Raw genomic sequence first — 13172 nt, forward strand, 5'->3', positions numbered from 1 at the left:
GGCACCCAATTTTACATCACCACCTGTTACAGTTTGGATCCAGAACGTCCCCCACAGTCTCGTGTGTTGAATGCCTGTTCCCAGTGTAGCCACGTTCAGAGGTGGGACTTTTAGGTGATGATTGGATCAGGGCTCTGACCTCATCAGTGGATTGATCCATTTGATGAATTAATCATTTGAATGAACTCACTGTAGGCAGGTGAGGCCTGATTGGAGGAAGTAAGTCCCAGGGAGTGTGTCCTTGGGGATTAGATCTTGTCCCTGTGCCCTTCCGCTCTCTTTCAGTCTCTGCTTCCTGGCTGCCCTGAGCCGAGTAGCTCTGCTCTGCCGCACCCTCTGCCATGATGTTCTGCTTTGCCTCAGGCCCAAAGCAATGGAGCCAGCCAACCACGGACTGAACCTCTGAGACCAGGAGCCAACATAAACTTGCCTCTCTAAGTTGTTTGTGTCAGGTGTTTTGATCACAGTGATAAAAGGCTGACTAACTCACCACTGATTTACATTCCCACCAACAGCGCACAAGAGTTTCCTAAGTCTTTTTAGTAGAAAGATTGACTTCCCCCTACAGCCAGCCAGAGCTGCTCAGAGATGCCTAACAGAGCTAAACATTCCTACTTCTTCTAATGCTTAGCAACCAGGAGCCGAGTGGCCCCTGCTGAATGTGCATGGGTGTGTGTGGCAGTGCTTTTAGCTCTCTCCTGTCGCGTCTCTTTTGAAAAGGCTTCCTTGTTCTCAAATTAACATGCAGGCTGAGCACACTCATGCTGGTCTGCCTTACAGACTTGGGGCAGTGGGCAAGAGCCAGCACTGGTTTGGGAAGATCACAACTCCACTAATCCCATGTAATCTTCTAACGTCAAGGTAATGCACTTCCCATCTGTGGTGTTTTGGGAGATGCCCTCGGAGGCCTGCACCATGCTCCTTGTGAACTAGGGGACTTGCGTGTGTGGGAAAGCCCCGAAGACCGTCTTGGGTCCTGCTTGCGGATCAGTTGTTCACTATGAGTAGGTCAGAGGGCTTCAGATCTCACAGACCAGGGAGCCCTAGAGTCTCCGGGGAGAGAGGTCCCTTGCAGTGGTGCAGGGGAGTAAGTGGGAGGCCCCTGGACACTTGCTGTGAGCTATCTTCTTTCGCCTTATTTACTGTTGGGCTTGGAGACAGATATTTGGCCATTTACCTCGTCCTCCTTCACCCTGTGCATGATACCACCCCCTCTGCAGCCAGCCCACACTGTGTAGCACCCCTTATTTTTGTCACCCTTCCAACTTCCGTTACATTATTATGTAATAGGATGCTATGAATTGTCTTTAAGAGTTTCAACATAACCATGAGGGGGTAAGTCCCTTCCCAGCTAGAGACTTAATAAGGAGAAGACGCTCCTAGCCCACACAAAGGCCTTCTGTCTAAATAGCCAGGTAAGAGATATTTTAGGATTTGTGGGCCGAGAGGTAAAAATGAGGAAATTACGTAGATACTCATAACAAGGGGAAAAAAGCAAAATTTCACATTTTTTATTGACAAAGTTTAAAGTATAATAATTGAGTACTTTTTTGGGTAACAATGGTGTACTAAAGAAGAATGGAATTCTTTATCTTTGAGAGACTTCTTCAATTAATTTTCCTTAACTGAGATTCAAAATTTGTACCTTACATGGAATCAATTGCAGATGTTCATCTGTGAAGACCACTCTCTTGCTGCGGGCTGCACTTGGCCTGCAGGTGGTGGCTTGTCAGCCTGGAACAAGAGCAGGCAGAGAGCCTCTGGCTTGCTTTGGCAGTCCAACCCACGAGCGCGGGTTCTGAAGGCATTCGCCACGGTCTTTCTGGGCTTATCATCAATGTTAGGAAGATGCAGGGGTTCTCTGTCCTCTGCATTGTGATGCTTTTGTAAATGACAAGATGTGCTGTGTCTTCACAAATGGAAGAGGAAGCTTCTGACCCACCACCCACAGTCTTCCTCACCGTAGGAAGGTCGGGTGGTCCATTCCTGGTCGGCCCTACTACAGCTGGGGTCATTGCTAACCTCACTGGCCAGTGGTGAGCCCTGGTCAGAACAGGGCTCAGTGAATGGTCAGTTCCCCCAGGGCTGATTCTACGCACCTGCTCTCTTGCCTCTGTGGTGGTGGACTGAGCACCGGGGGCTAGTGTTTGTCCTCCTGTACATTCATGTGCCATGAGCATCTTCACATGCAAATGCACGTAATGCATGTAAGCAGACGGTCATCGTTATTTACCATTGGAAATATTTAAAGAGCAATGGAAGTAAAATGAACACAGAGTGCCTCCAAAGGGGAAATTATAGAGGTTTCATTTAAAATCTTAGTTACTGTGCCAAGATGATGCAGTAATATGAATGTGTATGTGTGTGCGTGTGGATATATACTTGTATACATATATAATCAAAGTCTTCAGTGGTGATGCCTACAAATCAGAAATGCTTAGCACAAGTGGAAAGGTCAGCCTTCTTCAGATCACATTCCTGAAAGAGCTCTGGAAAGCGGAGAAGAGGTCGGCGGTAACAGGGATGAGTTCACCACAGTAAAAGCTCACCCAGGGAACAGGTCCCGGCTATGGCTAGAGATACTGTTAAGAAGGACCTTCACCTCCAGCACTTACGGACCAAGCAACAGGCCCCTCTCCGCCAAAAACTGCCATCGTGTCTTTTGCTCTTCAATACCCAAGCATTTTCAAAGGGAGAGCAGATTGGTGACAGCGAGAGAAAGTGGGGAAGACATTGTGCCCTGCGTCTGTGCCAAGCAGGGAGTTTATTCTGAGCCCTGCCTGGGTCACATGGTGAGGAATCAGGGGCAGCCAGGCTTGCTGTCCAGGAGCCAGAGGCATCTCTATAGCCCTGGGAAAGGGGGCAGTCTCAACAGCCCTGCTCTAATCTGCCGTGTCTTTGATTAAGCCAACTTGTCCCTGTTTGTGACAAAAACCAGGAGTAGAAGAGGGGAACTGTATAGACTTGGGAAGCTGGGACAACTGAGAAAATCACAGTGGAATAATAGTCGACATCTACGTAGTGAGCCCTGAATGACTTTCATTTGTCTCATGCATTATCTCCCTTAACCTCAGTTATTTTTTAAAGGGACAAACACCATCATTATTATTATCATCACTATCATCACCATCACTGCCATCACCATCACCATCACCAGTACTACCACCATCACCATTATTACCACTATCATCCTCACCAACACCATCACCACCTTCATCATTCCCAGCATCATCAAAATCACCAACACCATCACTATTATCCCCATCACCATCATCATCATTTCTACCATCATCACTATCAATACCTCTATCATCAAAACCATCACCAACACTACCAACACCACCACCATCATCATCACCACTACCACCATCACCATTACTACCATCATCACCATCACTTACACCATCACCACCATCAGCACCATAACCATCATCATCCCATCCCCATCACCACCACCACCATCACATCTTCACCCAATATCATTATTACCACCATCACCACCATCAGTATTGTAATCCCCATGTGGAAGGAGGAATTGAAGTTTCTGAAGGGTTAGATAATTTGACTAAGATCAAACAACTAGTAAGTCGAACTTGATAGTTTGAATTCAAATACTTTACTTACTCTGTAGCATATTGCTACTTTCCCACAGTTTGAACTCTGAATAGTAAAAATCAAAGATTGAAGAGTAGCGTAGCGTCAGAGTTTCTGTATGTAAATACTTGGTATAGCAGCAGGTTGGAGAAGGTGCCTGGCCCTGCTCTGGAACCCCCTGGCAGAGGGAGCACACGATACAAGCCCCAGTGGCAGTGTGCCTGTCACTCAGAGCAGTGGTGCTTTCTAGAGGGGCTTTTTATCAGACTTCATGGTGGGATTTTAAGTTTTGATGGTTTTTGGTTTTGAGAGATGTTAATGGAGACCCACGGCATGTTGGCCAGGATTTGAGGAGAAGAGCCCGTTTCCCAGGTTTCAGTCACATAAATTAGCTTAAGGGAGTAAAAAGCACCTCCACAAAGCACCTGCATACTGCATCTCTGGCATATTTTCCTAAATGCCACTCTACAGGTACCCCATGCTGTTACCAACAGAAGGAAAAGACAGCACCATAGGAAATGTCTCCGTACTTTTTCCCTGTCAGGGCTTTCTGGAGGCGAAATTCCAGAGAATAAAAAGCTGAGTCCAACAGCTCAGCCAGCTGACAGCTTGCGATCTGAAAGACAGATCCTTCTGTCCTTGTGTCTAGCTCATGACTTCTAGCTCTGATAAATGATGTACAACAGAGTCTTGCAGAAGAAGCATCCTCCCCGTGGGAGCCGAGTCCCAGGGTGCAATCATGGCCGCGCTCAGCTCCCAACAGTCCAGACGGGAGGGAAGCCGTGCAGAACATGAAGACCTGCAGGATTTTTTCTCTGCTCGCTAGGTTCTCTATGACTGCAAATCTTTACAAAGTTGATATGTTTTCTCTTCCGTCAGTTGGAGAAACAGGCACACTGCCCTCCCTAGGAGCCCACGGTTGCCTCACTTTTAGTCTCCTTGAGCTGCTATGTCCCATCATCCCCTACCTGGGACACCCATGAACAATTAAATTCAGCCACAAATATACTATTTATAGTAACTTTGAAATAAACGTTTATGCTTATAGAGTTTTATTCTTTTGATAAAAGTTACAGATAAGTGATTAGCAATAATATCCATTGTTATTATTAATGATGATGTTACATAATAAGGTTTACAGTGTGATTTCCAACCTACTTCTGTGCACCCATATCAATTTCATTGAAATATCTGCAGAACTAAAAACATGGGACTTAATGGGTTAATTGTCCTCTGTCTGAAGCATTCATTAAGTTGAGGCATGAAAAGTTCCAGACATAGAGTTCACCTGTGCAGGAGTGAGGATAACAAATACACACATACACCTGGTGCCATACACTGGACATCATCACTGCCAGTTTTCCTTCTTCATGAGACTGGGGATGGAATTGGGTGCTTAACCCCCCACCAGCCTCTTCTATTTTTTTTTATTTTGAGACACTGTTTCCTTAAGTTGCTGAGGCTGACCTTGCTCTTGTGACCCTCCTGCCTCAGCCTCCCGAGTCACTGGGATTACAGGCAGGAGCCACCACACCTGGCTCCTTATCTCTGCCTTCCAGTTGTTATCCCAGCATGGGTCAAACCTTTCTCTTAAAAACAGAGAAACATGAAGGAGTAGCTTGTTGTTTTCATGACAAGAGGCCCCAGATGATTGGTGGGATGTGCTCTGTCTACACCACACAGCAAGAGGTGCTCAGCTGTGTGAACTCGGGGCGCATTGGCTTGGATGGAGCTTAGGTTCTCCACTCAGCCTTCTTTCCTCCCAGGTGCACAGCTGCCTTGGGGCCCCCAGATCCCCAGGGAACAGCACAGGGTGAGCCTGGAGCCCACTGCCCGTGGGGAAATATGCGAGTGTTCAGGTCCCACCTGCGCCCCGGTTTGGGGTCCATTTTCTCTTTCGTTTTGACTTGATAGGACTGCCCTAATTTGTTTTCTCTTCCTGTCCAATTGTCCTGCTTTCTTTTTGGTTCTTGAAACGGTCATTTTAATTTGGCTCAACTAAGACCTTTTCCTCCTTTAGAATCACTCTAGAGTCAAACAATATGAAGCATCTTAATTGACCATCACAGCTTTTGGCAAACAGTCCATGGGCAAAATTTAGCCATTTAAAAATAAATGAGAAGCTGAACAAGCTGGCACCTGCTAAGCTCACGGAGACACCGTGGCCTGGTTGACTGGATAGGTGGCCTCTCTTCAACGGATGTGTTGGCTTGAGTAAGTGACATGGCTCTATCGAGGAAAGGAAGATAGTCTTCCCCATTTATTCAACGTTGTTACAACACTTTCACGTTTCTTTTCCCATCTTTCTTTTTAAGAGATTATCACATGTACAATGAGTTTGCACAGACTGTAAGTTTTCAGGTTGAATCCTATAGAAGACACACCTGAGCACACCTTCACTATGCCTAAACAGCTAAGACTTTGCTGGCTGCTCGTGGAGATACTAAAATAAACATTTAAGATGCGTTGCCTGTGCTGTGGGGCCCCTTTCAGCACTGGACTCATCTGCATAGATGGCTCTGAGGTCATTGAGACCATCAATCAGAGGGTGGATTGATGGCGAGGCAGACAGCCTGCATAGCTGTTAGGCCATGTGCTATTTTAGCGTGTGTCCCTGAAGTGACACCAGTACTTTGGCACCAGCCAAAGGAAGCTTCTTAGACATCTATGGGAAGAGGCTGTTTTTTAGTAATCCAAAGCTGCGGTCAGGCAGGCAAGAATTACTGTGGGGAGGCCTGTGTGCTATGGATCCCGGGATATAGCCGGAAAGGCTTGCGCCAGAGGGTATCCAGGAGCCCCAGGGTGGAGATGCACCCATCAATCTTGGCCAGTCGTGAAAGCAAAGAGTAATCAATCCTTTTCAGCCCAAGAAACTAGGACAACCTCGCCCTATCTTTTCTCCAGTGCCATTACTTGAGTCCACTTGGGACCCCAGATATTCCTTGAGAAAGATTTGACATAGTTAAATAACCACGATGGTATTTGTTCACGTGACATGAAATGTAGCACGATCAAACAGACAGCTCCAACATTTTCTACCCAAGGCTCCTACACTTTCATGTTCTATTTCTCTTACTTTTTCCATGAAGGTGTTGACAACCAATCTACACTTGCACAATTTACTGGTTTTATACCTATATTTTAATTTTCCTTCTGTTATGGCTTGGATATGTGGTGTTCCCCCAAAACTCACGAACGAGACAATGCAAGAAGGTTCAGAGGAGAAATGGTTGACTGCCTTAATCCAGCCAGTGAAGTAACCCCTGATGGGAGTCACTGAGTGGTGGCTGGCGGCAGGGGGGTGTGGCTGGAGGAGGTGATTCACTGGGGGCGTGGCTTGGGTGTGAACATTTGTACCTGGAGCTGGCGTCTCTCTGCTTCCTGGTGATGTCAGCTGCTTCCCTCTGCCACACTCCTCCACAATGATGTTCAGCCTCACCTCGAGCCCGAAGGAATGGAGTCGGCCTTCTCTGGACTAAGACCTCTGAAACTCTGAGCCCTCAAATAAACTCTGCCTCCTCTCCAGTTGCTCTGATCAGATCCTTTAGCCACAGCAGTGAAATAACCGACTAAAGTTCCTTCCTTCCTTCGTTGCCTCCTACTTTTTGGGGGGAATTGAGCCCAGGTGCACTTAACCACGGAGCCACATCCCCAGCCCTTTTTTATTCTTTATTTTGAGACAGGGTCTCACACTCAGTTGCTCAGGGCCTCTCTAACTTGCTAAGGCTGGCCTTGAACTTGTAATCCTCCTGCTTCAGCCTCCTGAATTGCTGAGATTACAGGCATGCGTAATCTATCACGCCTGAATCTCTTTTCTCTCTCTCTCTTTCTTCCAATTTTGGAAGGGGCAAATGTAATTCAGTATGCAGTATCAAAATATATCAGATTTCGACAGATTGTGTAGTTGTTTATCTATTTATAAAAACACAAATAAAAACAATAGAACTACCTTGGTTTCCTAAACAGTCCATAAAAAGCGGGCAGGTATCCTAACTGCAAGAAATAATTTTCTTGACACTCATTTTGCAATCCTATTGCTCACTCTTAGTTCCCTTTGAAAGAGGAAGAGACTGACGGGCGGCCTGGGGAAAGATGAGGGGCTGGTTCCAGTGGGTGGCCTTGTCCCAGCCCCCCTGCGGGTCTCTTCAAGAGCTGCCAGCAGCCCATGGTCCAGTGGACTTCCCCTTGCCCCTCATGTCTACCTGGAGGCTCTGCCTTTGCTGGGGAGAGGAACTGACTTTCCCAGACACTGTTACCTAGCGTGCAGGGAGCATTCTGCTCTGCTACGGTGTGCTGAGCCAGCCCCAGGGCACATTAGAAGAAGCAGTTCCATGTGGCCATGAAGGAGATCCTAACAGGCAGGGAACAAGTGCCAGAGAAGACTTTGTACCTCTGCTGTGCGCTTTGCACATGTGTCTTGTGCGCTGATCATGGCCTGGGACAGCAGATCCCTGAGCAGGCTGCAGGTGGAGGCAGCGAGGTCTGGCCTTCCCAAGAGGCCACTGCAGCTCTAACTTACGCTCAGGAGTAAATTCAGCAGGGAGACGCTGACCGACCAGAGCCTGGAGAGGTTTCCTCCCCACACAAATTCTGCTAGCTCTGAGCTGGCTCAGGGCTCCCCTGTGTGTGGCCCTGTGTTCTCTCTTCAGTCTCCACCCCCTCCATGGTTGTCACCGTCACCATCACCACGATCACTCGTCCGGCTACTTCTAAGGTTCACCAGGCTGGCTGTCAGGACCACACAGTGCCGAAACAGATAAAAGCCCTTGAATTTGACAAGTTTGAGGCAGCCAAGGGAAAAGAGCCTCTCAATCTAATTACTGTTGTTTGAATACCCTGATAATCAAATCAATCAGCTCCCAAGAAAGATCACATCTACCCAAGAGTAACTATTTCTAAATGACATAATGACGTTGGTGGTGTTTAGAAAGCAAACGGAGGGCTGTGTGTGTGTGTGTGTGTGTGAGAGAGAGAGAGAGAGAGAGAGAGAGAAATAAATACTGGGGTTGTGGTGTGGTGTGTGGGTGGGGACTGTTTTTCTCTCTCTCTCTTCCTATGCAACCTGCTGTGGAAAAAGAGTAGAGTTGCACACCAGTGCTTCTTCGATCTGTAAACCTTAACATTTTCTTTAACCACAGAAAATAATAGCTGAAGCAAACAGGATCAGAAAGGCAGTTTAGAAAACATCACGAGTATGACTCATCCCCACCTCTCCCGCCCCTGAACCCCCTGTCGTTATAGGGTCTGTATATCTAAATGAGTGTGTGTGTGTGTGTGTGTGTGTGTGTGTGTGTGTGTATATATATATATATATATATATATATATATATATATTCAACTAAATGAACCTAAATTCTAAACTTATGTTCCTTTAGGGGACAGGGTTTCCTTTGAAAATGTGCTGGTGGCAAGGGCATATCCTTGTCCTGGTAACAAGCACCTGGACGGGTCCCCTAGGTGAGACCTAGACCAAGGCAGCAGGTCTAGGTAGACACGTCACCATGCAGGGTTTTAAGAAGTGAGATCTCACAGAATGCAATCGGCCCTCTGATTTGAGATGAATAAGGCTCGAGAGAATGAGGACCTGCCCAAGTGCCTACAGCTACGTCGCAGCAGGAGCCCGGCTGCCGTGCAGGCTGGAGATGACTACTCCAAGAACGTTTCCACCCCATTAAACTCTGACACATTGCCTTCAAACTGATGTAAATGAATCCTGCTTTGAATCTACTAACCAGACATGTGAAAAAAAATCTGATGTTCTTCCTTGAAATGTAGGGAATTAGCATCTATTGACTACTTCCATGTGTAGGTACTGTTCTAAATGCTTTCCCTATAATAGCATTTAATCTGCACACAGCCCCATCACGTCTATGATCTGCGTTATGAGAAAGAAATTAAGGCACAGAGAGATTAAGCAACCTGCTTAAGGTCACGGAGTGAGGTAATGGGCAAAGCCCAGACTTTGCAACTGCAGAGCTGGTGATATTTCCTGGCACAGAGCTTGGTTAGAGGGAGGTACCAACTGGCCAAGCTTCCAGACACCAGCCCTGACTCTGGAAACTGAAGATCAATGCCCTGAACTTGCAAGGATTCTCTCTCTAATCTACGAGGATTAAGGCAAATGAGATGATCTGTTTGGACAGGGCCAACCACACCACACTCAAGAGCAATGCAAACATCCGGAATCTGCTAAAAAGAGAAGCCGGGCAACCTGATAGCTCTCTCTGTCCCAGCTCCCCATGGGGAAAGCCAGGCAGGCACAGGCAACACCAGGCAGAAACGGAACTCAGGCTGGATCTCCTCTGGCCCCCGACTTGACCCTCAGCAGGGTCGCCGAGGTTACAATCACCTGGCAATCACGCAGGCTGTGGAGAGGGGTCCTGCAGTTCATCAAGCCTCCCTTCAGAAGGACCCCCACCACCCCATCCAGAGTGGAACCCCCAGTCTAGCGATGGCGCTCTTCAACACTGTAGTCAGCCCAAAAGGAAAATTTCTTGGGAGAGAAATGGGCTGGGCATTCTGGAAAACCCTTCCTGGTGTGAAAAGTGGACAATTACCAGATCACCCATCCCAGGCTTATCTTCCTGTTGGTGCACGTTTGCAAGATTGCAAAGAGCGTGAGCATCTATGCAGAAATAACCAGAGAAGACACCCTCAGGTAGAAGTGAAAGCCAAGGAAGGGGCCTAGGATTCAACCTCGCGGGTGGCTCGCGATACCAGTCATCAGGGTAAAGCCACAGCAGCGAAGCTCAGGTAGACATTCCCCAAATGGGTGTAAGTCGTGATGAAAACCCAAATTATCATCTTAATTATTTCTGTGGTTGGAACAAAATAAGAAAGACAGAAACCAACCCTGACAGCTGTCAAACCCAGATGACTAGATGACGGGGGCATTCTTACTGTGCAATGCTCTCTGATTTTTCTTCCGTGAACTTGTATTACTTGGCTAATCATCAAAAAAAGTCTCACCACTGCTTCTTTGAAAAACTTACTTGATAGAAATCTTTAAAAAAAAAATCACTGAACATTTTTTTTTTAAATGGGAAATAACCAAAATCTCAAGATCCCTGGGTCCAGATTCCCGTTTATTTAGGCGGGTCCAAATTCTAGAAAAGCTCTTGCCTACGGCCCATCTCCTAGGAAGTGTTGGCACAAGACCTCTGTAGATCACTAGATGAGCCACTTAGACCAAGAGCAAGCTTCCCACTGCTCAGACGATTTATGGAAGAGCTGTCAAATGAGAGTGTAAAACTAGGCGCTGCCCGTGGGTGTCCAGTGCTGCCCGAGGAGGAGAGCCAGGTCCAAACCACACAGCACCCGGGAGAGCCAATCCTGGCACAGACGCGGACTTCAGCCCGCGGACTTCAGCCCACGACTCAGCCGTACTGGCAGCCTGGCTGTGAAAGCAACCACAGTGCAGAGGAGAGACCAGCGGAGAGATTCAGTACTGTTTTCTGACCTAAAGCAAACCTGTATCCATCAAGATTTTATAAAAAAACATTTGGAGGAACCGCTTGGCAACCCTGCCCAACCTTGCCCGGGTGCCTGGGTGCCCAAGTGATATCTGTCACAACTATCTCCCTCAGAAAGCTTCGCTTCGAAACAAAGCAAAGCAGATCAGGATGGCTCCTGCCAGAAAGATCCTTTACCTTCACCAAAAACGTCGTCCTCTTCATCAGCCAGAGGCTCCTCCACATCAGGAAACTGCATCTTGGGGAGTTGGTGGGCGGCAGGTCTGTGTGCCCCGGCTGTCAGGCCACAGTGCCTGGGGTGACTTCCTTCTCAGCTGCTGCTAGGGAGGGGAGGGCCCTTCTGCATCGGCCCCGGGGCTGCAGCTTCATTCATAGGTGAACGGGCTTCAGCGCCTTTTGAAGAGGGAATTCCAGGCGAGGTAATTCTCACCGCTGAGAAGAAAGAACTGTTTGGAAGGAGCTGCAGATCCGGTTGGATGTGAATGCAGATATCACTCAGAGTCCCAGAGCCATGAATTCTATTTCAAAGCACTAACTTTCATATTTTCTTAGAAAGGAAGGTGGGCTCTTGACTCTCTTGCTTATGACTTTGAACACAATGGACTGTGTTGAAAGAGGGGTTCACGTTTCTCCTATCTTGGTTTTTCTTCAATGACAATTTATCTGAAAGTTAAGCCAGCTGCTCCACTACACCCCAGAGCAGGCCTGGGAGGACGGGAGCTTTACTTTTTCTCAGTTAATCCTTGCTTTTTTCTGTTTTGCAATCCTTTTGCAATTGAGAACTGGAAACTTGGCATCGTCGAAGCCAAATTCAGTACAGATCCAGGCTCTCACTGTCCCGATTACATCTACGGCCGGTGGCAGATAAGTGGTTTTGGTGAGACAACTGCCATTTCACAACATTCACTTGGCCGGATAGTTCAGACTTTATCAATAGAAGAGAAAGAGAAAATATAACTGAAAAAGCAGTTCCTCCCAAAGGGAGGGGTGGCCACGGCCCCTTCCTGTGGCGCTGGGGCCTCTGCACCTTACCCAGCTGCCCCAAGTCCGGCCCTGTGCGCTGAGCCCAGATCTCTGAGAGATATGAGGACTTCAGCTGGGACTTCCCAGGGTCTCTCAGGGGGCGCAGAAGCTCAGAGATGCAAATAGAGGTGACAGAGAGGGCTGTTGACCCCGGGGGTTATTTCTGGAGCGTTATTTATTGCATGGGTTTGAAAAGACTGCCCCAGTGCCACCCCCAGTCCCAAGCCAAGAACCTGTCCCCTCTGCTGGAAGAGAGTGGATAATGGGGCTGGAGAAGCCCATCAGTGAGAACCGTCATCTCAGAGGACAGAACTGGCCACTGAGGGCTAACTGAGCACCGGGTCCCTCCTGAGCAGGTGGCTGGGAGTTCCCAAAGACGCTGCACCACGGGGTCCTGCGGGGACCCCCAGTGGCTCTCCACCAGGCTGGAGCCATCCTCAGGAGAGCTAGACACTGTGGGTGTCAGAGTTCACAAAGGTTTGTCACTGGCACCCAATGCCTTGCTGCCCAGGGACCGGGAAGGACCAGCTCCCCGCAGTGCACAGGGGAGGAGGGACTGCCTGGCCCCAGTGAGACTCAGGGCCCCTTGAGAAATTCTGAGGCAGACAGCCAGAGCCTCCCCTGTCTCTGCATCTCCCCGGCTTTCCTCTGACCACTCCCTGCCCTGACTTGCACCCAAATGGTGTGTCTGGTCAAGGGCTGCAGTTAATTACATAGACTAATAAAAAATGGGCCCCAATGTAGGGAACCAGGAGATGGCGGAGAGCTCAGGTGGTGTAGTTGAGGTGAGAGGGGTGAGTGGGTTCTATCATTTGTAGTTACACTGTCACAGAGTGGACGTCACCATCCCGTTTTACAGATGAGACCCTGGAGTCTCTGGATCTGGACCAACTCTCTTGGGATCCCACAGCGGATGTGGCTAACTAGAGCGCATTTGTGGCCTGTGGCCTGGCAGGGGTGTGGAGAGTGCCTCTCCCCTCAGGGGGATGGAAACTGATCAGTCACCAGGCTCCAGGCAAAATCTCAACAGCCTCCAGTCTCCTCTTCTCCAGTTTAGACATCTTAAACCATGGCTAAGAACCT

General features: G+C 48.2%; 1 protein-coding gene across 4 annotated transcripts in view; it reads right to left on the minus strand.

Annotated features, from left to right (window-relative positions):
• Positions 1-13172, minus strand: part of Ripor2 (RHO family interacting cell polarization regulator 2) — a 176685-nt gene that overhangs the window by 86638 nt on the left and 76875 nt on the right. Inside the window, exon 1 of one of the 4 annotated variants that reach the window (XM_027948104.2) lies at positions 11244-11928. The exons of the other annotated variants lie outside the window; for them this stretch is intronic. Within the exon in view, the coding sequence (XP_027803905.2) occupies positions 11244-11304 (61 nt within the window). The 5' untranslated portion in view covers positions 11305-11928. Of the gene's footprint in view, positions 1-11243; positions 11929-13172 lie in introns of those variants that run through there. 4 annotated transcript variants of the gene reach the window in all.

The sequence above is a fragment of the Marmota flaviventris genome, chromosome 6, assembly GCF_047511675.1.
Source record: "Marmota flaviventris isolate mMarFla1 chromosome 6, mMarFla1.hap1, whole genome shotgun sequence".
NCBI classification, from domain to species: Eukaryota; Metazoa; Chordata; class Mammalia; order Rodentia; family Sciuridae; genus Marmota; species Marmota flaviventris.